Source organism: Diadema setosum, chromosome 14, assembly GCF_964275005.1.
Source record: "Diadema setosum chromosome 14, eeDiaSeto1, whole genome shotgun sequence".
NCBI classification, from domain to species: Eukaryota; Metazoa; Echinodermata; class Echinoidea; order Diadematoida; family Diadematidae; genus Diadema; species Diadema setosum.
In genome coordinates, this window is record NC_092698.1 from 21,977,507 (window position 1) to 22,004,260 (window position 26,754).

The 26,754-nt window shown below is 37.5% G+C and overlaps 1 protein-coding gene across 1 annotated transcript; it reads left to right on the top strand.

The window, feature by feature from the left end:
* The first annotated feature begins 1,182 nt into the window (after positions 1-1,182).
* LOC140237489 (GDP-fucose protein O-fucosyltransferase 2-like) lies at positions 1,183-26,754 on the top strand. Its single transcript, XM_072317414.1, has 8 exons — positions 1,183-1,343; positions 2,655-2,908; positions 4,337-4,592; positions 15,371-15,437; positions 20,185-20,310; positions 23,665-23,845; positions 25,449-25,578; positions 26,598-26,754. The coding sequence occupies exons 1-8, from the start codon at positions 1,183-1,185 to the stop codon at positions 26,752-26,754; spliced, it is 1,332 nt and encodes a 443-aa protein (XP_072173515.1).

Consider the following 26,754-nt stretch of genomic DNA (forward strand, 5'->3'; position numbering starts at 1 on the left):
GCCATATAGGCCTAGGGTTAAACGAAGGAGGGGGGGGGGGTAGCTCTCCTCCAGTCAAGAGGAATGTCACCTGTGTCCAGTGATTGTTGAAGGATGAATATCATTGAATTTGTGATCTCAAGGACTTGGTTCTGGATCAAATCGGGTCCTATGGCCTTTGTTGTAATAAAGGGATGGTATACTGTCGAGGTGGAGATTCAGCTTTTAACTTTTTGACAGATACTTAGATACCACTTTATGAAGTGTTCGAGCTTTCAACTCCAGGATGAAGTTAAAGTTTATTTGATGACGATCGGTTTTGAAATGGCTAAGATGTCCAAAAACAAAATAAAACAAAGTGATCCTAATAAAAGGTAGGTCACAAAGCAATGCTAAAAAAAAGATGGGTCCCACATTATTATGATCGCTTTGTTTTGGATATCTCAGCCATTTCACGAACTAATTTTCATCAAGTAAACTTTGAATTCCTCTTAGAATTTTGTGCTCTTTAATATTTCTTGTTTTTGTCTTATTTCTCATTATCTATAAAAAAAAAAATCATCTAAAAAGTTGGAAACCTCAAGCCCTATATCTCAACCGAAATTGTACCATCCCTTAATGTTGAGTAACAACTTCTTGATGCCGTCTAAGTCAACTAGGATGGGGCATATCAGGATTGCTTACTAGTTGGTAAAACAGGGAGTTGGGAATCAGTATCTTCCACGGTAAAACATTCTGAAAACGTTTTGTAAGAATTTCTTAGTTAAATAAATATCATTGGCACTCCTATTTTGCACTTCTACTCCGCTAGTCTCTTATTACAAACAAACAAACAGGACGAAAATGCACACAGCGTCGCTTTGGCACGTTCCAAGTGGAGGAAAGTTTTGCTAGTTTTTAGTCTAGGCTGCAGAAGCACATACCCTATATACCCCATTTATGTCACCTTAGAAATCTGTCGTCAATTTTATCATAACCAACTCCGTCAAAAAGAACCCCCCTCCCAAAAAAAAAAAAAAAATCTTAAAAAAGCAAGGGTCTCATGCCATAATCAACAAGGCACAAAATATGTAGGCCTACCTGTACTTCACATCATTCTGTGTAAATTATTCAATAATGAACAACAAAGCTTGCAGTGAGACTATCTGAGAAAAATTGTGGTCCACCGGTACCGGTACGCGGTAACTACACGTCGACAAGGACATGGAGGTTCGACCGAAATCCAGGCAGCACCTTCGCTCACTGTTGATAGTGGTTGTCTTCTTAATCTCCGCTTTAGTACAAGCTGATTATGTTGAGGATGATTTGGTTTTCGCGCCTGGGGGTCAAAGACAATTAAAGGTCGGGCAGGCGAGACCAGTTCGGTAAGCATCCTTGTCGGTCCCTGATCATCAGTGTTGACGGGGACAATCGCGTAGTCCCACATGTCGCATAATATGTTATTGTTCTCGGCATGCTTTGAAAGTTTCGGTTATTATTGAAATCTGCGAGGTCCACATGCACAGGCCATGGTGAACATCTGATTGCTGGATCACCTCCTCTTTCAGGGTTTCGTTTACAGGATTAATTTACATCTTAGAGTGTTACCACTGTTGTTGAGGCATGAGGGTTACTTTTTAGTGTTATCAGCATGCATCGCATCGAGATCGAGGGATGCGGAACTTTTTTTTTAGTGTGTCATGTTGTGTGTGTATGTGTGTGTGTGGGGGGGGGGGTGGGCTGGGATGGGGCCTGGGGATGAGGGTGGGTCTGCAGGCCATGGGCTGATGTGAGAAGGGGGGGAGGTGAATTACAGACTACTGAAGAAAACCAGGAAATTACACTGAAGGCCTTTTTTTTTTTTTTTTTTTTTTTTTAGCTTGTAATGAAAGCTGCCTATAATGTCAGTAAATAAATGTCAAGTAATGAAACCCTGTCCTAGCCTGACCAGACGCTGTGCTTCACATACTCCACATAGTGTCTCCGTGCGCCAGCATGGCACTTGTGTATAGCGACAGGGCTGTGTATAGTTAATGAAACCCGGGAAATATAAACTTGGCCCGGCCCCACACTTTTAGAAAAACGTGGTGCCGGCCATGGTGAGCAACAGTAAAATCAGCTGAAATAAGCATCTAGTGTATGTATGAACCTTGCCATAACCAGGTACACCAGCTCACAATACAAGGCAGGTTTTCTGCAATACTAATATATTATTCCACAATTTTTCTTTCTATACTATCAATCCTGGAACATTTTGCGCATGTATACTTAACATGGATACTATCTGACATGTAAGTAGTCCATACTGTACAGTGTCAGGCAGCGTAACAGAAGGCATAATTTCAGCCAGCTATACCAGTTATGTCATGAAAGCCAATAAATTTGTTTTTCAGGAATAAAGCTTAGTGGATGCAGAAAAAATGTAAAAGAATACTGGTATACTTTAAAAAAAACCCACACCAAACAATATTGTTTCATCAAACAAATTTGGAATTGTGATTTGCAGACCTATTCACATCTGCAGAAATCAACATACTATGGATATGAGGGGACCTTTAAGGGAGATGTTAATCTTGCACTGATGTTGCTTTTATGATCTGTAACTTCTTGAATGTAGATAGTTGGTGAAAACAAATGAGCAGAGATTGTGTAATATTATTGAAAGTAATACGTTCCTACACAACGAATCTGTGCAGGTACTTGCTGTATGATGTGAACCCAGGGGAGGGATTCAACCTCAGGAGAGATGTGTACATGCGCATCGCAAATCTTGTCAAGCAGCTGAGGCGGGAGGGAGAGGAGTGGATCTTGGTCCTACCACCCTGGGGTAGACTCTACCACTGGAAGTCCAGGAATATGCAGCAGATACGCATCCCGTGGGCCGTGTTCTTCGACGTGCCCAGTCTCAATCTGCATGTGCCCGTGGTGGAATTTGAAGACTACATAAAAAGTGAGTTTGAGTTCCCTCTGCCCTTGGTCCAGATCATGTTGTTAGGGAACTGGAAAAAGTAGAGGAACACTTGACCGAAAGATCAGTCTGTATCTGGTCATCGGGATATGTTCTGCAGAGACTGCATCTGGCTTCATGACCAAACGTTACGATAAATCCAATTTCATACAGCTTTTTAACACTCAAACAAGTTTGACATGACATGACACATTATTCAGCAATATTTGGGGTAATTTTCTCACATTGTGCAATCGAAATACAGTAATTACGTTAGATCACAGAAATTTGTATCCATATCGCAACATCGCTGTTCGCTAGCTGTAAGTCGCCATTTTGAATCCGTTAGCCAATCACATGCGAGGTATATGTTTTGATTAAAAACACATAGAAATCTACCTCGCATGTGATTGGCTAACGGATTCATGTGTTGAAGAGCTGTTACAACCCTACCGACAGGCTGGTAGTTGTATCTTTTGTCACGAAAATTCTACCAAAATGTTGGATATATCGTTAATCTGGTGAGTGCAATGCATTCTTGAAATGTTGATTTTGCTGTACAAGTTTAAATTTGCCGATCCAGGGCTGTGAATTAGACGCAATCGAGAAGGGTGAGGTACCTCACCCAATTCTCCATAGAGACAGTGGTTAAGAGCACCCCTACAGCGGGGTACACTATAAGCTTCCGTCTGTCTCAGGAGGAGAGTGATAACATTAAAAAAAAATATAAGACTCCTCCAGACAGATGGATCTTTCTGTCTAGGGGAACACATGCTATTATTTGGGTTCAGTGAGTGGTCATGTTAGCATTTCATAAATTAATGACCTGTCATAGAATGTATACCAAAGAGTGGACCTTGTTCATTCAACAATTGAGCATTGAGTCTTTAGCACCTTGTGCACCTCCTCAATGTAAAATGTATCCGGCACCAAAGAAGTTTAAGTTAACACATGTCTTAACATAATGGCACAAATCAATATTTTGACCCCCCCCCCCCCCCAAAAAAAAAAAAAAAAAAAAAAGAAAAAAGAAAAAAAAAGAAAAGAAAAATGAATAAAAAATAATAATAAAGAAAAAAAAAAGATAGAGGGTATGCAGTACAGAGTAATGTTCTGATAGAATGTATTTGCTCTTTGCTGCTTAAAGGTTTCAGACTTCAAGGAATGAAACCTCATTTTCAAACTGCTTTGCAGTAACCTTGAGTGGATAGTTTCCTCAGACAAACCTCACTGAAAATCTTTTTCTGGCTCAACAGTTTGTATCTTTTATTTGCTATGTAAACTTATATTTCTATCTAACCTTAAATTGCATGACTAACCTGTCCACAGTGGAATGAAAACAAAAAAGGTATGTATTGTAGCCAGGGTAAGCCATCATCCTCTTTATAGTTTAACTCACCATTTTTTTTTCTTCTGATAATGGACATGTAGTTACAGGCAAGCCGGAAATCGAGGAGCATGTGTATCTGCAAAACTATAAAGAGGGCTGGACCAATGGCAAGTGGGAAGAGAGGATGGCAGAGCGAGAGTGCAATGACCCTCCCACATACAGGCAGGACGAGAAGGGGCGATACAGAGGGTGGTACTGGGGCTACTCCGAGGCCTATGCACTGAACTTCAGGTGTCTGTCCATCCAAGGTGTGGCAGGATCACTGGTTCCCTACCTCACCAAGAACATCACTGCTAGGTAAGTTTTATAATCTGTATCTTTTGCTATATATTCCCTTTATAACATACACTGTTTACATACATTGCATATATTTTTTTCCATTATTGCATTTTGGTCCAGTGTATTACTTACTGCAGCAAGTTGCTGAACAATACAGTCGCGATTGTTGTTGCTTGAGCAGTATTAATGTACATATATCTGGAGTCAGCTTTGTCTTTGTCCATTTCAATTCCAAGTCACTTCCTGTCAAAGTCAGTAGTGTCAAATTTTGGCTTTTACTCTTAGTGCAGGCAATAATCCAAACTGCAAGCAATGTTAGTGATTGATAAGTTTATAGTTGAATTACATTACTTCTTTCCAGTTGATTTGGTTTTTGTATGTGTAAATTTAACTGTTACGTGTCAGTGCTGATGTCCCTCGGAAAAATTGGCCAGCAGAAATGAAGATATCTGCAGTCTAATGGAATTAATTTTTTGCTTCATTTGCAGTAGAAGGTGTAATTTTAATTCCCTCATAGCAACATGTAAGTTTTGTCTACTTGGCTTGTTTCTATTATGAAAGTGTAAGCTCCACCTTTTTGTGGCTGGCAAGAAGAACTGTGATATGAGAAACTGCATTGAAAAAAAAATGTTGTAGCTGATCTTGCAGCAATTTTTGCGGGAAATCTGCAGTGAATGAGAGTGAATCTTTGTGTGTAGTGCATTTCTTTTGAGACCAAAGGTGACAAGTTTGACTGTGATTTAAAAGATAAGAAAAAATATTATCTTAATTGTCACATGTCCTAAATCATGGAGAATCTGTTTGAAGTAGCTGAGACAAAATGTCTTCAGGATGCAGTTTCTAGACAAAATTTGAATTACCGGGTTATCAAACCCTATAGAAGACCCAGTTATGCCTCAAGCAAGTAACAACATGGGTCTGTCGGATGATGATGATGCAAGCAAAAACATGAATCAAGATGTTGATGGTCAAATAGAGTTAATTTGAATAAATGGAACAGTGCATGTTTCCTTAATATTATGAGACAAAACTGGGTAAGTTATTGATATTTATATGTAAAGTTGCAGTTTGTTTTGTTTTTTTCATTGAACAGTAATTTCAGTTAATCACATATTAATGCAAATTAAATGAGGGAATGGTGTCGCTGCCTTCCAACTAGGCAATTGTTATGTTAGATTATGTCATAATATCTCATGTTTTTCCTAAATGACTTTGATAACAATGGTGAGTCCCCTTTTTAAAATCATCACATCGACGTAATTCTCAACTCAAGAGTACGATGTGAGGTATATTTTTTTTCTTCTTCTTTTTCCATCCATTTTAAGAAAAAAATCTAGGAAAGTTTTGTATTGTACACTTGAGGGAGATTTGTTAGTTGATGACATCATCACCTTTAGTGTAATTTGCATTTTAAAAATGTGATTAAGGTTAATAACACTGTTTTGTGAAAATATGCAGATCTTCAGAAATCCATTACTGTCTCATTTTTCGCCCAAACTAAATGAAACTTTTTCTGCTGTGATTAACATTGCCCTGTTTGGTAAAAATCAACTAGAAATGGGGGTTGAACTACTTTCAATAAACAGTTCGTTCCCTGGCTGGGTATGATTTCAGTATCGGAAGCTGCCAACATTCCACATGTAGAGTGTTAGAAAATTGTATCAAGTGCTGTTTTTGCTACACCGTTACATGTGAGTAGGATTTGTAGCTTTTGGTGAGGAGTGTAAATGACTAAGTTTGGCACTACACTAGTTCCCTTTTTTGCCGGAAATGGGGGGAAGACAAACCAGATAATGTCACCATTCATTTCCACACTCATAGATTGCCTACTTGTGAATGATTTTTGGCAAAGTTTGCTTCACACGTGTACTGCACTGTTCCCATGGTAGCTGGTCTTGAACTTGGATTCCATTTTGTGGCCTTCCTACTCCCCCTGCCCCACCCCTCCTCACACACCCACAGCTTATACCCATGTCCAATTCAATTAATGCACTAATCTGAGGAGAGACTATCTTCTCTGATATGTCAAGCTCTTGTTACATCTCCCCCTCCCGGTCTCATACATGTACGAAAAGTAATGTTCAAACAAACTTAATGATCACAATCCATTGATGCAGTAAGTGGCTGCAAAGTGTGAACTTACCATGGGATTTAAAAAAACAAACAAGCCACAATGCCTCCAGCGACACTTCGTGGCAGAGGCATAAAAAGGAGAATTGACAATAATATGTATACAAACATATGTATGATACCTTGCAAATTATATAACATTTGTATGCTGCCTACAACATCAATTTTTATGTGCCTTTTTTGTGAGAAAATAAGACACAAGACTAAAGTTGTTTAAAACTAAATGCAGATGAACACAATATATTAAAAACAATTGACTGAAAAAAAGAGGAATAATCTGCTGTACGATACACAAACAAGAGTAGAAAATATTATGAGTAGTTGCATAATCAAACTGCAAGGCATTATTGGTTGGACTTGGTGAAGGGATGAGTTAGAAGGTTTCAAGGTGAGTTTTGAAAGAGACTAGACAAGAAACTTGTCGGATGTGTGTGTGGGGAGGTTGTAGGAGTCATGGTGCGGTGACTTAAAGGATGTGAGGTCACCGTGGGGAGTCTTGGTGCTTGGCCTTGCATTTAAGTTCATGTGAAACCATGTATCAACTTATATGAAAACATGACTAGGGAAATGAGTAGCAGTGATGCTTCACTTGCAGTAGAAAACTTACTTTCCTCTCTCAACGCCCTTCCTCTGAATTTCGGGGAATCATATACTTGGTAAATAAAAACATCATAAGTATCTCATTGCTGCAATGGCATCATCTCCAATTAAGTTTGTACGCTGCTAACTCCCTTCTGGCGATAAACGGACAACCCAAGGACATTGGCCATGAAAGACATATTATGTTTAATATTTTGATCTAAATGCAGATCCTGCACCGGAAGAGAAAGTGTTTTAAGTGACTCTTTCCCCCCATGGAGTTATATCCTTTTCCCCTAATTTCTAATGAAAGCTTGTGATTGACGTGAGATTAGTGTGTGCTAACATTTAAAGGGGAATGAAGCCCATTCTAGATGTGGACTGAGTGAATTTAGGAATATTAGTAGAACACATCAATGAAAGTTTGAGGAAAATGGGACAATCCTGTGAAAAGTTTTTCTTTTATAAACTTTCAGTGCAGCCATCCCTTGATGAAAAGACTACCCAGCTTGTGACCTCAAATATATGGAAAGCAGTATATAGAAAATATAAAGATAATCCTACAAAATGTATTCTTTATGGAAGTACACATTCCCTCAATATATTACTGACATATATGTTAAGGATGATATCATTCCCCCTGCTTTCTGTAACAGGTAAAATCAAATGCTCTCTCATTTAAACAAGAAAAGTAAAAATAAAATGTTGAATTTTCTTTATATTATTTTTGTACATGATCCCTCGAAGTGTCGCCGTCATCTCATCCAGCAATGGCAGCACCAAAACTTTAAAAAATTCATGACTTTTCAATGGATTGTCAGATTTTACTCAAACTTATATTCTCTCAATTCACATATATTTGGGTTTCATTCTCCTTCTTGTGAATTTGCATCGAGTGATTTACCACTTCTGTCGTGATAAGTTTGTTGAATGATGAAATGCGTTTGCCCTGCTCAAAACTAACAAACAGTAGGTCAAAATGAATTTTCACTTTTTTTACATAGCTTAGAAATGTAAGCTCTAAGCTTTTTACATGAGATGGAACTTGTTAAATAGGTTGGACCATCCTAAAACCCATTTAAAAAGTATTTGATTGAAATAGGAGAGTTAGGAGATACATTTTCACATAAAAGGGAGAAGAGAGGATTTACAGATTAGGGTTATTTAGGATTATCTTTATATTTTCTATATACTGTTTTCCATACATGTGAGGTCACAAGCCCCTGTCTGAAAAAAAAAATATATATTGTTAAAAAAAACTTATCATATCTCAATTTCTGTTTTTTTAAAGCCACCAAATTTTGACAGTAGAAAGAGAAAATATTTTACTCTCCCTCATGCAGGAAGACAAACTTTAAGAATTTGAGTCAGTCAATCCAGATGACATGTTTTGGTCCATTACAGAGATGCTCTAATCTGTGACTTTTTGTGGTTTTTTTAGCTGGGCAGTCACAAATCAGTCTATTCAACATGCACCTTCTCATGAAAGTGTTGTGTGGAATATCTTCTATGGATTCTTCTTTTTCTCTTTGACTGAGAGTCTGAGGTTATAATGCAGTCATACCTCTTCCAAATATGTCAATGACACAGAGTACCACAAAATTATTCAATTCGTAAACAGTATTTGCATGGCAGAGGAGGGTTAACCCGTTGAGGACGGACTGATTTTGCCACAACACGCAATTCCCGCAGACATCTGCCCGAGTATACTCGGGACTCGTCCTCAACGGGGTATTACACATAATGGCCCGTGGTGACAAGACCTCATATCACATTTGGCATAATTTGCCAAAATGAGATATGAGGTCTTGTCACCCCAGGGACACTATGTATTATGTTAAGATGTCTGCAAATTCAATTTTTGTCGATCAAAAATACTGATCTGGGTTTAAAAACAGAATACTTATTATTGTAATCCAAAACAGTGTTTTTGCATTATTTGACGTCAACATTGATATCATTTTGCAAAAATGCTATGAAAATGTAAAAAGTTATTTTTTTCCCTCTCTAGAAATACAATGTAGGTTTGAGATGATATACAAAATCTTGTCACCCCAGGGACCAACTTAAGGGAAAACAGTGTTCTGTCTGATTACACCCTTTGTTTCATTTCACCTAATGTCATTTTCTTGATGAAAAGCTGACAGTGCTGCGGTGTTTAAAAACTCTACATTCATGCTTTAAAGGGACATTCCAGACGATTTTCGTAATTTCACATCATGTAGTACATAAATCGACAACTCCATGTGGAATTTATTGTGGTTCTTGAGCAGAGAAACAATACTCTGAAAAACCTTAAACAAATTACACTGAACAAGGATGATGACATAGGAGGTTCACATATTTCAGAAATGTAGCAGTGTAATTTCATTACAATACCGCTTGCCTGCGAGTTCATCTGTGTATAATCTATGCATGCCTTCTTCTTTTGTTCTGCTTCCTTGAGCCCCAACTCATGCATTCTTATGGTGACTCTGCCATGTCATCATCCTTGTTCATTGCAATTTGTTCTTAATTTTGAAAATATTCCTATTCTTCATCCCAATTATCACATATTGTGAAACTCTGTCCTCAGTATAACGTATTTATAGTTGTTCAAATGTAAAAGTCTGAAAATCATCCGGAGGTCTCCTTTAACCCTTTGTGTGCTTTGAGTGCTGATTGGTACAGAAAACCCCTATAGCATTGTACACACTGTCCAAAGTCCCTGTCTCAGAAAGAGTTATGAACATCAACTTTTTCCTTGTGGCAGTGATGCTAAAAAGAGGGTGCTTTTCTCCGCTACACATTCAGGCACACATGGTATGCTTTCATGTCCCAGTCAGCTTCTGATATAAAGGTAAAAGCCATCACTTCTGTTATTTGAGGAACAGTTCTCTATGTCATTGAACAAATGCGTTTTACCAGAGGCTCCAATCTGTATCATAGCACCAGTGCGAAAAGGAAATATGATTTCTGTTTTCTTCTGTTTTTTTTTTTTTGTTTTTTTTCAATGCTCCCACACTACAGGGTGCCAGATGAATTATTAATGTTTTCAGGTTGTCTGTTATGTTGTAAATCCTTCATTCTGCATTCCCTTTAAAAAAAAAAAAAATTGCCTGTGGTGGATCTTCACTACATTTGGCCCAGTTATGCTATGTTATGTGTGTAGTATGCACTGATTACTAGATTGCAGGTACCCTCAGGGTAAAGGCCAGAGGTCACTAAAATGTAACTCACACTGCCAATTCTGAGGTGTAACTTCACGTAGGAATATCCATTGTTACTTTTATGTATTAAGAAGTCTTAGATAGTCTTCAAAATAATTGTAGATAAGTATTTGCATAAATGGATGGGGTGAAAGGTCAAAGGTCACTATACTTTGATCAAATGTCAAATTTCCTTGCCACAAGTTCTGCGGGAAATGACCAGTTTAGATATAGATTGGTAGGTAAGCTTATAGAAGACAGAATTTTTTACTCACTGTCAAGGGGCATAAATAGGGAGAAAAAAAAAATCTTCTTTGTAGGGCAATATTGGCAAAGTTTGCTAGATAGCAAATGTATCCAAGTAACTGACAATTGTACACATACGATCATATACTGCCCGTCCCTTATATGTACGTCACATCATGCAACATTTTTCTCAAAGATACACTTTGAACATATCTTTGGATATATTTTTGGAACTTGAGTTTTTATACCATCAGGAGTTGAATGCCACACTTCAGCATACAATTTACTTCATGGATAAGGTTTTCTTACCTCAGGAAGATGGAAATAATGAAGCATTCTTAGTTCCATATGAATAAATATCTGATTCTGAAGTGAAGTAGTCCAGGCAAGAAGGGGGTAACATTTTTTTGTAGGATAAAAACATGACTATACCATGCCAATACTGAAAAATGGTCAATATTTATGAATTTCAGACTGAAAGATGTGGGTGTTGTGTAGGCAGAAAAGGTCAAATTTTTAGAAAAAAAAATCATATTGTGTGTGCTTTTATAACTTTTAAATAAGAGTGTATGTCTAGATTTTAAATGAATGCTGCACTTTCCACAGATCTATGGAGATGATTGACGAGAGTGGGTGGACAGGTGTGTGTAGTAAACCTGGCGGAGGTGACCGACCTCTCAGAGAGTTTTTAAACAATGCTGAATCTGATAGTTCGGTCTGAATCTGAGCATTTGGGCTAGATTTTGGTTTGGGTGAATCTGAAAGCTTAGACTGAGTCTGAGTGTTAGGCTAAATCTGCAGTGAGTTTTTAGGTTGGATCTGAGTGTTTGGGCTAACTTTGGTTTCAGGATGAATCTCAAAGTTAAGAACGAGTATGAGCATTTAGGTTAAATCTGAGTTTTTTGACTGAATCTTAGATTTTAAAGGGTGTGTGCAGTTCTGGTCGAGGTGAGGATTTAGCTTTTAACGTTTTGCGAGATATTCAGAAACCACTCTATGAGATGTCAAAGAGCATGCAATTCTAAGGGTTATCAAAAGTTTATTTGATGAAAATTGGTTTTGAAATGGCTGAGATATCAAAAAACAAGATGAAACAAAGAGATCCTAATAAAAGGCGTGGCCTGTCGCCTTTTATTATTACCACTTTTTTGGATATCTCAGCCATTTGAAAACCAATTTTCATCAAATAAACATTGAATCCTTCTTAAAATTACATGCTCTTTCATATTTCATTAGAGGTTTCTCATTATCTCACTTAGGAATGTTCAAAACATGAATCCCCACCTCAATCAGTACTGAACAGTCCCTTTAGACTGAGTCTGAATGGTTTGTTATCTAAAGATTGAGGCAAAATGTGAACAATTGCGCTTACCCCCTATTCAGACGCAAGCCAGTTTATACCAAAACTCGATAAAGAAATGACGTATAAAGAATCATTGTATAGTCGACAGACCGTTCAGACGCTAATTTTGACCATTCCGGAAAAACATCGTATAGATGTGCAGTTTCTCACTGCGCATGTTGTTATGGTCATGAGTGACAGGTACAAGGTCACCTTTCGTTCTCGCTCCCATTGAGCCCTGCCCAGTTCAAATACTGTTCTATGGTCGCCGTACATTCAGACGCACAATGAACACGATGGAATGCTGATTCATTATCGAGTTCTAGTTCAAAACGATGCTCTGACCGTCGTTTTGCTATACGTTGTTTCGTTAGAGTTCAGACGTATAAATTCATTGTATAGCTATGCCAATTTGGTATGGCTATACCGTTCTAGAATAATTTTTTTTTTTGCATATGAATGCCCTGTTAGTCTTAACTGCAAAGGCAGAATCTGTGTTTAGGTTGAATCTGAGAGTTTTGATTGAATCTGATTGAATCTGGCTGAATCTACATTTAGGCTCAATTTACAATTAGACTGAATTTAAGGGTTTATTCTGAATCTCAGAGGTTAAGCAGATTCTAAGAGTTTAAGCTGAGTCTGAATATTTTGTCAGAATTTGATTTTAGGCTGAATGTGAGATTTTAGGCTGGAATTTAGAGTGTAACCCGTGTCTAAGTAGTTGCTGCGTTGAGTAACCAGTACTCTTCGGCTCTTATAAAATTTACATCCCCAGTTTAAGGCCAGAAGGGAGATAATCCCCAAACTTTGTACAGTCCAATGCCTGAAGTCCTTGTGATTCTACCTTATGAAGAATGAGGCGGTCTTCATGATCTTGTTATGCTATTACTTCAATGTCTTGCTGAGGTCATGCTTCAGTGCAGACTGGAGGTAAACAACTGCAAGTACAGAGAAAAAACTATGGAACCGTCTTTAAAGCCTGTAGGTTGTTGACTGGCCGTTTTTACTACAACACGCATTTCCCATAGACACATGCTTGAGTCTACTCTGGACTAGTCTGCAACGGGTTAAGCTGTATTTATTGACGTACATGTACCAGCAGTTTCTGTGCCATCACTGTTCATTTTGGCATCAGCCTCCTGACCAGATACATCATTTTGCAGGAATGAAAGGAGGAAAGAGAGAAAGACAGTAATCAGGCCCGGTCACACTGCCCAAAAGTTGCGTAAATGCACGAATCACGCAAGAAATTTGGTTGTGTGAGCTTGTCCGTTGAGAATTTTCGCCGATTTACGCGATGAAAATCAGCAATGAATTACGCAAGAACTACAGAAAGATCATGCAAAAATCACTAAAAAACCATGCACTTTCAGCACATAGGCACGCAAAGGCCCCAAATAGGGTTAATTCGTGGTTGTGTGCGATGACTAAGGTCCACGGAAAACCACTCATAATCTGCACATTATCACTAATGAACATTTTTGCGAATGATCACTGATATTCCACGCATGTTTCACTCATTGTTCGCATAAGAACTATGCAAACTATGCAAAAATTATGTAAAACAGCGCAATACTGCGTAAACTTTTACGCGAAGCCGAGTTTTGAGCTGCTCAAAACCTGGAATCGTATAAAGCGCCGATCCGGCGCACATCGGCGGACAACTACGAAGGTTCCACGTCAGACAAACTCATTAAATACGCAAATGGCGCATGTATCGCGTAGGGCTTGAATTTCTTATGTGATTCATGCGTTAACGCGACTTTTTGGCAGTGTGACCGGGCCTTTAGTACATGCTTGTATAAAAATAATGCACAGGTGAGAGGGTGTTAGTGGAGATGCAGGGCACTCAAGGGTCTTTGCAGTGGTGTAACATGCAGGAGGCGCAGATGAGTTCATGTTGCACAACCACTGACATCCCGTACTCAATCCTGTGCATTATTTGCTTTATATTTAAGCGGTTCTATGAACTGCTTTGCATTTACCTTCATGGGTAGATATCAGTCAGCTACACGTCGACCTTGCTTTTGAAAAAAGCCAAGATGTCCTGAGAAATGTTCCAATCACACAGGTACTGAACACGATCTTGTTTATGGTAAATAGGTGATTGAGGGCATGCTCGTAACTGATTGAGTGCACATTGCTGAAGTATGCAATTGGGATGTCATTGAGCGTGATTACAGCAAGCAACAATCACGCCCACATCTCTAAGCAGTCATTAGTACGCGGTCCGTGGTAAAAACTTATGCTCACAGGGCATCCTAGGCAAAATGAAAGACTGGTCACATGATTATTGCTCTCAGACAGTCATTTGATTAGGATCCATACATGACCATTTTATAATTTAGTTAATGGTGTAACCCATCATCCTCCTTGTTCAATTCATCAGTGCATATTGATAGTAATATGTCATTGATGTCTCTCAAGAAACCAATTTAAATTCCCTGGTAAGCATAGAATTTTTATTCCCAATTTTTATTCCCAATTAGAGGAGAAGTGATACCATGGTAGTATAATACCATGTCATGGTTGAGTTGACTGTAATGAATTAAAGAGTGAAATTAAAGAGTGAAATCATATGAACATCACAGTAATCCCCCATTTTTTTTTTTCTTAAATGGATAAAGAGTAAGAAAGTCGTTGCATACACAAATAAATTTCCCATGTGAAGGATATTCCTTTTACTTATTAGGTTCATGTCATGAGAAAAAGCTTACATGTTCAGGTCAATGCAATTCAATTTAATTAAATTTAATTCAATTCATGTATACTTTATTCCAATCCAACAAAAGGTAATACATAATACCAAGTATACATTTGACAAATTATATTGTTTAAGAATTTGTGATTAATAGTACAAGTCATGAAGTATGATACAAAATATAATACAAATGAAGTTAATGAGAGAAACAACGCATACTTTGCAACATATGCAAATGTGATTGTTTCCAGCATCGTTGTTTTGTAAAAACATATGAAAGTTGGATATGTCATAACTTTCTTTATCGGGTATGATTCTGTCAAAACTTTTGCTATTCAGTTCATTTGATTTCACTAATTTTACTCAAATTTTAAGTCACATCAAAGGCAGAATTGCATTTTAAGGAGAAAGCTGCTACCAGAAGGTACAAGTCAAATGCAGAATTGCATTTTAAGGAGAAAGCTGCTACCAGAAGGTACAACTCTGTTGTCCAGCTCCGTGGTTTCACTCGCCTGCACATGCTTGTCATCCCGCCACTATTTTGAAGACATTTGAACGATGTCATTTTTCTTATTTCTATTCACCCAATGACCATGTGATCCACCCTCAGAACAGTGATGATTGACAGAGGAGAAAGAGTCCTCCACGACTCGTTTGGAAGGGCGGAGTATTGGGCAGTAAGTGTCTTAAATCACAGATGGTAAAGACCTGCCCCAGGGGGGCATGGCAAAGATGTGGTTGACCAATTCCATGAGTTGAAATATTGCTAATTACATTGTGCAGTGGTTGGTTGTGGTCTGATAAACCTCTCACCTTTGATCCGTTACTTGATGTTTTCACTGTTGTTTGGATTGATTATTGTACACTTGTTACTTTACTGTGTGTTTTAATCTATTTATTAAATGACAGGTTCACAGAGCACTTTAAGCAGATGTGCATTTATGGGCATTATATTAAGAGCACATCATTAACATTATTTATCATGTGCTGTTAACCATCCAGTTAGTGAATGTTTAAGGATTCTCTTAACATGTTTCCCTCTCTATTCTAACACGAATTTGGTGGTCCTCACCCCATGAAACCTGTTGATGGGCTGTCAGTTGATGGAATACTAATACGCAGCCATGTTTGATTGTGACGAATGTCGTGGAGACGAGTACTTTTGATGGATATCAAATTCACTATCTCGACATGTAGATCTCCACTCCCTTTGAAAATGCCTACAAGATCATGTAGGGTATTTCTGGCATGAGGCAGATCCCACAAATCCAGAGTTTAACTGTTGTTTTTTTTCATTTGGTCAATTCCTGCCAGATTTCATTAAGATCTTTTGGATCCTGTAGATCATTAGTATAATGAGGTTGACATTTGCCTCACATGGTGGAGTGGAACATCTACCCGCATTTCAGTAAAATATTTGCAGAAATTAAAAAAAGAGAGAGAGAGACAATATATATAATAGAATAAAAAGACAGAGAGAAAAAAAAAAAAAGCTAGCCATTAAAATGCTCAGAAATCACTGTGCACGTTACCAGAGGAGATTTCATGCCGTCGTCTTGGAATTTCGCTGCGCCTGCTGTCAGCGAGACCTTTAGGAGATACGACATGTCGCTCACTTCAGCCTGGTTTGATTGATTGACATGTTTACTTCTTCCATTCATAAAGGGCCCCTAATCATTACGGTTCATTTTCTTTCTGGTCATAACCTGGGGACATCAGCTCAGAATTGAAATGATGCTCTACTTTGATTCCTTATATTGAACTGACAATTTCATGAGAATCAAAGTCGAAGTGAAATCTGATGGTTGGATTTCAAGTGTTCTTGCGTTGTTTACAGAAACCAGCCTGCTAAGCATTAATGTAATTTACTGTGAGTCATGTAATCGTAGCATGAAACCAAATGTTATTCCCTCTGCAAGTGAAGCAAGTACTTAAACATGCCTTTCATTCACAAATTCAACATGAGGAGTATTTGCAAGATTCTGATAGAACCTGCCAAAATTCATGTCTACATAGAATCTATTTTTAATTTGTGTGTTTATTTTCCCCCAACAAATAAGCAATTAGCAAATTATTTAGTCAAGCAAGGATATCTTTATTTTTTGAATAAAATTCAGAAATCAGAATGCGGAACTTAATGTCGTTATCATTATGTTAGGATAGCATTATTGATTCCACATTATGTACATCCTGATAATTACTGTATATTTAGTAAATTTCATTACTCTCTCCAAGTTACTGTGACATTTAGTTCTGAACTTCCAACGGAAGTCTTACATCATGGTGTAGACAGTGATCAGAATCTTTTTTTTTTTTAAGTGTTTGTTAGATTTTAACTGAATTTATTTTCTGCAGATAACACAAAAATGAGATGCAATTATATGTTTTTCAAAAAGCAAAATGTGTAGAGTACAAACAAGTAATGATACATCATGAAAGAAAGTAAGAAAATTGTGATGTTTTATGATTACAAGTAAAACTGATGTTCATTCTACAAATTCTAAACTCTGGCCATTTTTCAAGCGGAACTTCTTCATTTTTTTTTTTTTTTTGTATCATCCCACAATATCCATATTCATTTGGTCATGAAAATGATATTGTTGCATCTTTCCGGCATAATATGCCAGAAATAATTCCCATTTTTGTATGCCCACAAAAGGTCGGCTTCTGTAATTTTCACACCCATATCTCATGACTGGAAAAAGTAGTAAGTGGTTACTCATCTTTAACCCTTATTTTGTATCTTCTATTAAAAGTCATACTTTGTTTCCTGTCTCTTCTCATTTTTTCCTTTCTTTTCTTTTTTTTTTCACATAAACTAAAACATTTACCCAGGTCAGTTCTGTTAGACCGATGTGAAGAAGTGCTACATGATTACTACGGACAAGTTGAATACTGGAATGTAAGTCATGCATGCGTGGCCAAAAACTACTAGTAGTGTGTGAGAACATACTTTAGTATTTTGTACAGTTGTCAGACTGTACGTTCTTTCTGCTTTGTGCCATGGTAGTCTTGTCTCAATTCAACACAAAATGAAATGGGAATCAACATGTAAAGAGTGCAGAAAGGCCATGGAAGTACTGGTACAGGTTTAAAACTTTCCAGAAACCAAACATTTTACATACAGAGCCATAAATGTGAGAGCTGTTTAAATAAAAACCTAATACAGCAAGTACCTGCCAAAACAATTATTACAGTAACTCCTTTGACAAAATTGTATGACCTCAATGCATGCAGACTGTCAGCATACAAATTAATTTCAGTAACTGTGTACTTAATTATTTATCTTGAAGTAAATGAATATGAGGAAATTCAAACTGTGAAAGTTTCATCAAGATAGGACAGAAACAAAAATATGAATGTTACAAAACTTTATTGTTTCACATGTTTCCATGAAACTGATATCAGATGTAATCATATTAGACATAACATGCAAATTTGGCGATGTGAAGATATACTTACCTCACTGCTCTTCTTTTGGTTTGCACACATTGAATATTAAAAAGACAATGGTCTTTTCTCAACAATTCAGAAGCTCTATCCCCCATGGCAAAAAGTCATTGTTGCATCAGCATTTGATTAACTCCAGAATAGTATGATGTGGTGAAAGACTTTTTTCAGTTCATTTAAAAATATGGGAAATTAAGTGAAACTTTTTGGACAAGTCAACGAGAGACTTTGTGAGTTAGTAGCATCATTATCTCGTCAAATTTCTGCCCCCACTATGACAGATAACACTGTTTTATGAAAATTTGCCCAATTTTGAATTGCATGATCTTCTTGATTTTTTGTTTGTTTGATTTTTTGCATGCATGAAATTTGACTTTCAAACTTTTATGTGGAATTCTAGCAGGTAGCACAAATTCATCTTAATTTGGTTTGATTCAATTCAATTTGATTTGATTGAATTAAATTAAATTAGATTTAATTTGATTTATTTAAATTTAACTTCATTTCATTTTTATTTCATTTTCAACAGAATACAATAGTAGTGTAACATTTAATTTACAAAATCAATCCAAGTCATTTTATATAATCAGTAATAAAAATAATGTATTCACAGTGTAACCTGTCTAATGCATTTATATATCATAATCTTATTAACTAATTTCTGTGTTAAGCAAGGAGTTCATGCAAGGCCTGGTACTGTCTTGATGTCATGTTGAAAATAGTGTAAAAAGATGCTCTTTGACATATGTAGAAGTGATCAGTCACACAAGAAATATGTACATCCCCATACTGAGAAGAATTTGATTTGCCAAATACAAACAGAGATAATCCATTAAAAAAAACAAAACAAAACAGATGAGCCTTCACCGTGTAAAGTACCAGTACAGTACCCTTCGCTTAATCGGGTAGTATCCATGAGAACATTGTTATTACCTGATTAATCAGTACCCCGTTAAGTGGAGAGTACTGTATGGGCATGGATGGTTGAGATTTATCATTTGGAATTGGATAATTAGCAAAGCATAACATTACACAAAAGATGGGTACTCAATTTTCAGTCTTGGAGTGACCTACAGTACTTGTCCACAGTACATCTGATGATATTTCATCTTCTGACTCATTGTGGAATATTATGTAAACTTTGCTTTGTACTTTTGGTTATTTCCCTCCCTCACCAGAAAATCAAAAAATAAAAGACAAAAACAAACAAACAAAACACCAAAAAAAACAAAAACAAAAACAACAAAACAAAACATAAAGGATTTAACTTCTAGATTGTCTGCCATATTTGTAACGGTGTTCTTCACATATCCTTTGCTATAAACTAATTATCAGTCTAGATTTCATTGCCGTTTGCATAGGTGTGCGTCCTCGCCAATTTGGCATTGAGTGCTCGATGCGCACGTGTGTGTAAACGTGATGTAACTCGTGGCATTGTTATGGGTTTACTCACCGTAACATCCTTGCTTGAGTATGTGACTGCTGCGAAACAGCATACTGACAAACTATAGTGACAATGAGAACTGTATTCATGTTTACTTGAAAAAAGCTGTAACAATGGGAATGTATTCATGCTAACTTTCACTTGAGAAAAGCTGTACAAAGATTAGAATGCTGTGAAAACTAGGATTAGAATGGCTTAAAAGGGCAGTGCAAAGATTTTGCAGAGAAATTTACTTTAGTGATGATAGATATAATGTATCTTTATTAGTTTTATGTTTATATAACATATGCTTATCTTGAAATCTTGATTAGAACTATATCCGTTCACGCAGTTGTGGAAAGTGAATTGTATGGCTTTTATCAAATGAAAAGTATCTATTTGTTTTGACTGTCTTGCAGCCATTTATGCATGCTGGCTTATTATAAAGTGTGTGTGTATCGCATACTTTTGGTATGCACTTGCATGTGTGTGTGAATGTTTTGAAGCGTTACTCCTGGTTTTGAACGGGTAAGCCCCTTTGTTCTTTCCAGGCGAGGAGGAGTCTGCGTTTCGCGAAGCATCTGAGAGACATCGGAGACGAATTTCGTCGGACGTATCTAGACTCGGACGATGAAAGAGACAACACTGAAGTCGTCGACGACTGGAGGGATATGCGGGTAGGTGAAAATGGATGCATCTTCTTGAGTATAAAACGGGGGAATAATCATCATAATCCTCTTTCAGCCTGCTTCATAGGTGAGTGGATGGGTGGGGGAATCCAAACATCATCCTGCAAATCCAATCACTCGGTTGACTAATGCAAGTGATGACTTGCTGTGGCTAGAGATCTTGTTGGTCGGGCGTACAGGAGGGACAGCCCCCTCGATGAGTGGAGGGGGTTGGTATAGAGGGGATAGTGTGTTTCAATTGAGTGAAATTGGGCATGGTCCTGTTTATGTCGTGGAGGGGTACTCTGTTTAATGATAGACCGAGGAGCTACTGTGATAATCTCAGAAAATGCTAGAAGTAGGAACAATTTTTATTAACATTTTTTTAATCAAAGTATGTCTAATTTGTTTTATGTGAATGTCATAATTTCGAGAAATGTATTATTACTTTTTTTTTTTTCATGGAATCCCCTATGATCATACTGATGATAATAATGTTAATGGTTATTATTATCATTGTCATCATCATCATCAGTAGGTGGGGTATTATTAAGTATCAGTCGTGCTACCACCATTACTGTAAATTTTCACTCCCACACATATGTTAGCAAGCGTAGCAGCATTTTCTCAACATAATAAATGTGGGGGTGAGGATGTTTTTCCCAGTGTTGCACAATTATTGTATTATTTGACAACTTTAAAGTAGTGAAAATCTTGAGGTGATACGTGACTGATCAGATGAGATCTAAAATGAGGAGCTGAATCTGTTTCCTACAAATATGAGGTACACTTGGTCATCGAGTAACTTACCGGTAACCTTAATTAAGAAACCCAAGGCAAGGCTGTGCTGTTACAGTTCCATCAACAAGATTTTTATCAGGGCATCTGATGATTTTCTAAGGTGAAGTTGATATTCGAGGCCACTTTGCAGTCTGAAGTGCCATTACTACTTTTGTAGTAATTTGACAATTTTAATGAAAACTCAAATGTGTGGGACTTCTCGGGCAAAATGTCTGCTCTTTTGGTTCACGTAAGCAACCTCAAATGAAAGGATGCCTTGCCGAGTTATTCAGTCCACGTTAGCTCAGTGAAATGAATACAATATATCAATGAAAGCTTACTGTAGGTGTGACCTGCCTAGTTTGACATTTAGAAAGAAAACTCACAGGAGAATGTAACCCAAATACATGTGAATCAAGGAAATGCTGTGATATTAGTAAAACACAGTGAGAATTTAAGAAAAATCAGACAATCCATTTATAAACAGTTAAGATTTGATGCTGCCATCGCTGGAAAAGAAAACTAGTTTTCATGCTGCCATCGCTGGATAAGAAAACTACAACACTTTTTGATATCATGTATGGAAAACAAGATAGAGAAAATGAAATGATTTCATTTTTCTAGCATAATGGAAGAGCACTTGACTTATATGTCTTTCAGAAATCAGGGGAAATGATGTTACCCTAAACATTTGTCAGTGACAAGTCAGTAGTAGATCTAGCTTTTTGCTAAGGGGGTTTGACCTAATGACGATAAGTCGTGACAAGCAAAAAAGTCCTATTTGTTGGCTGTCACTACTCTCCCATATTCGCCTGACAAGCGAGAGAGAAAAAAAAAGGAATAATAGTTGGGGGGAGGGTTTAAATTCCTAAACCTCCCCCCCCCCCCCCCCCGTCCCTGCAAGTTGAGGAAATGTGTACTTTTTGTGTATTCTGCATACCTGTATTCTGTATGTTTTCTTTATAATTATCATTTGCCACACATGACATCACAAACTGTACTTACTCTTCTCATCCAGCAGCGGCTACACCAAAACTTAAAAAAAGTGTATAACTCTTCGACAGATTGTCTGATTTTCCTCAAAATATCACTTTCTCAGATGTATTCAACTGATATTGTTACAGACACCAAATCCTTGTTGGATTTCATTCCCCTTTAAGACTTCTGATGTGTGTGATCAATTGACTTCATCAAAAAGTAAATGAAGGGTCTTGTTCTTTTGGCAGATAGAGTGATTTTATTAGAAGCATATTCATTTTCTTTTCTTTTACAGTAGTCCAGAAATAGAAATATTCTCAAAAGAAATGTGACATTATCAATGAATTTGCTCCTTTTCTCCCAAATGGAGAGGGAGTTAAGTTCCCTGGTAAATTGAAAAAAAAATGGGAAAATTTTGTTTGGAAGTCAATTCATTTGTTTTGTTTCAGTGAATTTTTACTTTAGAAGCAGATCCATAATCTCTGTATTTGAAGAAAAGAGGTGTCTGCTGTAACACCGTGTGTATATAGTTCGTGAAAGGACTGTTGGTTGGTGAAAGAAGAACCCAGAGAGAGGAGAGTGTAGGAGGGAAGCAACATATGGAGAGTGTGAGGAAGGCAAATAGTGACAGATGAAAGGCAGCGATGTGCTGGAAGTTGAGATTGCGCTAATGGAGACGGGACAGTTGTAAGAAGGAATAGAGTGAGCATCAGGTTAAAGGTCGGGAATCCCATTTGCATGCCTTAAATGAAGAGTTGTATAAATACAGTGGTATGTTGAAGAGAGTATCATTTTAGAAACTCCCATAAAGTATTGAAAGTGGAAGGTAACATTTAGTACATTTTTATTGACCGTTAGATTTTGAATTGAATTTTTTTTCGGGGCTCACCGTAAATTCCAGTACATTACTAGGCTACCTTTGCAGACCCATGCACTGCATGTGTGTCCATCATGTATATTTTGTGAAGAAAGTTCATCAAAACTTACAAACATTTCTATATACGTTCTTGCCACACACTCTATATGTTATTACATCAGCTCTTATACTTATAGATTTGTGTTTGTAGATAAAAAAAATACATAAGACTGCAACAAAAAGGCTTAAGTGTGACTGACACACAGAACTACTGAGCAGTTGAGTTTTGTGCATTATTCAAATTGTAGATAACTGTTGACTTCCAAATTTCTCAGCAGTGGCCTAAACAAGTCCCCTGAGGTTCATATTTAATGTTTTGCTGCATTTTGGGAGGTCTGTAAAAGGTATCCCCTACCTTTAAGGTTTCGGAAGTTGTTGGGAGGAGAAAGATGAAACAGGAAGGAGGGGAGGGACACCGAAGAGGGGGAGGAGGAGGTTGGAAAATCATGGAGAAAAGAGAGAGAAATTGAAAAGATGTGAAATTCCAAACGATGTTTCACGAAATGAAGCAAGAGAAGATAAAGTTGGTGAGTGATTGAAAATGCTGACTTGGGTAGATCCTAGGAAGGACTCTTGTGGGGGAAAAAAAAAAGCTGTGGGAGAGAACGATTTGTATTTGTAACGATTTTCATCTTGAGATGACGCCTTCAAACGTAAATCATGAACTAGATGTCTTGTCCTGATATCAGCCTAATCCAGGAAGTGCCAGAGGGGGTCCGTATATCGCCGTCCACCTCCGCAGACAGGACTTTGCCCGAAACAACAGGAAAGAGGTCCCGTCGCTGCCGAACGCGGCCAAGGTCATCGTCCAGAAACTCAAGGAGCTGAAGCTCAGGAAAGTTTTCGTCGCTACAGATGCCGCTCCGCATGGTGAGGGGTGTAGCATGCATGCGATACGCTTTAGTGGGCATTGCAAAGGGGAAAATGCATAATATGATACAAATTGAGCTGGAAAAAATGGAAAGGCGTTAGAAAGTGCTCTTAGAATCTTTGTCACAATGACACCCATGCACACGGTTCATAGTACCATTAGATTTGCCTGTACATCATCTGTGCTATGAAAACAGGACTTTCAAAGTGTAATGGTCAGTGTTTTTCCCCATCAGACATCCAATTACTTTAGCTCTCCATCTGATAAGTTTGAAATCACTAGATGCAAGAGAAATTTACCAGATGTGCGGCCGAATTTATCAGATGTATGACTCAATCAGCTCAAGGAGTGAGTAGGCTATTAAAGGTATTATTAACCATTTTGCAGATGAAACAAAAACCCAGCTTTAATGCTTCTAAATAGTTCTAAAATGTGAGTTAGGGATAGAAACAACCTATGTAAAAATGTTAATCAGTATAATCATTAATCATTGTTAAAATATACAAAATGTGAACAATAGTTATAAGAAAATTGTTTCTTGACTAAACCACCTACAGTTATGGTTTAGTGAGAAAAATAGTGATATCTCCTTATATTTTAGGCTTTACTGCAAAATTTCTATATGGTAGGATGTTTTGTGATACATCTGACCTTTACATATGCATCAATTGTGATAACTCGAATGCTTTTAAATCACTGTTCCCAATGGTAAACAGTACCTTAAAAAAACTGAATACTGGAATCACCACCGTAAGGTGAGTTTTGAAGCAGAAGTGAGGGGGAAAAAAGTAAATCGCAGGCTCAAATGTTGGGGGGGGGGGGCACACACAATGTCTATATTTGCCATCTGATCAGACAGAAGTCTGACTTCATTTTTTGGATCATAGATGTTAGTCTTTCTAGAAGCAGCCAATCAGAGTGGAGAGAATTACTTGCTCTTTTCATAATAGGTAATGTGGTTGTGAGGTCAAGCACATAATCTTTCTCATCAAACACAGTTGATTACATTACAATTCAGAATATTTATGAGATATATATATTGTCTTTTCAAGATGCCGAATCTCAAATTCTTCAAGGAGTATAATTCCAAGCAATTCTATGAATGCTGCATTGACATTTCAGTATGGAAATGAACTGATGGCCATCCAATTTATCTGATGGGAAACTTACTTGGCAGCTTTTGAGTCAATCCCACAATCATAATTTCTGATAAAAATCTTGGGCTTTTCATGTGGAATTACAGACCACTTTCAAGAACGATGGATATAATTCTGCCTCTACTGATTATAATGTTCTTATTTTTTTCTTATCTTGCTCTCTCTCTATGTTCTTTTCATCCCTCTTGTTTCTTTTTTTACTTGTGTTTCTCCTTCTACCGTCTCTATCTGCATTTGTTTTCAATCTCCTTCAACATGATCATCCCCAATTCCTCCTCTACTTTTTCTTTTCTTCTTTTTGTCTTCTTTTTCATCTTCTCCCTTTTCATCTTTTCCTTTTGTTTCTTCTCCTTTTTTTTTTCTTCCTCCTCTTCCTCTTTTTGGTTTCTTCTTGTTCTTCTCCTTCCTTTTCTTCTTCTTCTTCTTGGTCGACTGCTCACCACAGAAATTGATCAACTCAGGGTGCAGCTGAAGGGATATGATGTGTACAACTATGTGCCACCGAGGTCTGTGCATGATAACTTCATGGATGGGGGCGTGGCCATTATTGACCAATGGATATGTGCGCATGCAAGGTGTGTATTCACTATTGTGATGAGGAATCACACTTTTTTTTTTCTCTTTCTTGTTTTACCCTCAAGGATCAATTGATCATGTACTTGGAGGGGGGGGGGGCTGACATTTTAGAATCTTGGTTTGGGGATTGATAGAAGTTTGTACAAGTTTATAGACAAGTGTCCCTTGGATTGGACATGAAATGGAGGTCCCGTGTGTCAGAGAGTTACAAGCTGCACACTTAAAAGAACCCACACCATTCATTCATCGCAAAGAGCAGGGTGCGTAACCAGGGGAAATGATCCTCCCAAAAAACATACAAACTGGACCCTGTGGAAAACCAGCTGGTGCAGCTGAATATGGGTTATCCAGCCATCTTGTCAGGTGGAAAATGAAAACAAACAAACAAATATGACCAACCCATAGGTTTAAAAGTTTATTTCTGTGAATTCATAGCTGAGTTCTAATGACTTGCAGTGGGTTTTTTTTTTAAGGTGATTACCAAGTTTGTAAGTTTAGAATACAGTCGATGTGTTATGTTTTATTATAGGTGAGATTTATGAAACATGCGTCCCAATTTCATGTGAGATGCATACCGACTGTATCATAAAGTGTGGTATAAAGGTCTGTTAATACCATGTATAGCATTTGTCAGTTTGAATTCATATTTTTGTGGGTTTTGTGGGGGGGGGGTTTCTTCTCACAAATATGAATAGTGCACCAAAATTATGATGGATGTATGAAAATCAACAAGAAGGCAGACAGTTGCAATGGAGATAATAATCAAAGACACCAAGAAATTGTCTGTAACAGCAAACGGAGTGAAGACATTTGCTGGAGGATGACTAAAAACAGCCAGGAGAATGCCATGGAATGACATAAAGTATTGTCAGGTATACCTTCAGACTGAAAAGCAAGGAACTTGTATCATGACATCCATTTTCTCTAAAGTTTATGAGGAAGGCTTTTTTCCAATGAGACCATCATTTTGTAATTTTTTTGTTCCATTTTTTTTTTTTTTTTTTCGTTTTCCTCTCAGGTACTTCATTGGGACTGGCCAGTCTACGTTTACATTCCGCATATTTGAGGAGAGGCAGCTTCTAGGGTTTGACACCAAAATGACGTATAATCGATTCTGCGGGGACGGCGAGCCGAAAGACTGCGAACGTCCGTCTATATGGCCGGTGGTTTACTGA

Bases quoted from the DNA above. Each gene is read 5' to 3' on its own strand.
- LOC140237489 (XM_072317414.1), top strand. From the start codon at position 1,183: ATGGAGGTTCGACCGAAATCCAGGCAGCACCTTCGCTCACTGTTGATA. The intron at 15,438-20,184 runs GTAAGTGTCTTA...TGTTCTTTCCAG, and splicing joins GAAGGGCGGAGTATTGGGCA to GCGAGGAGGAGTCTGCGTTT. The intron at 20,311-23,664 runs GTAGGTGAAAAT...TCCTGATATCAG, and splicing joins ACGACTGGAGGGATATGCGG to CCTAATCCAGGAAGTGCCAG.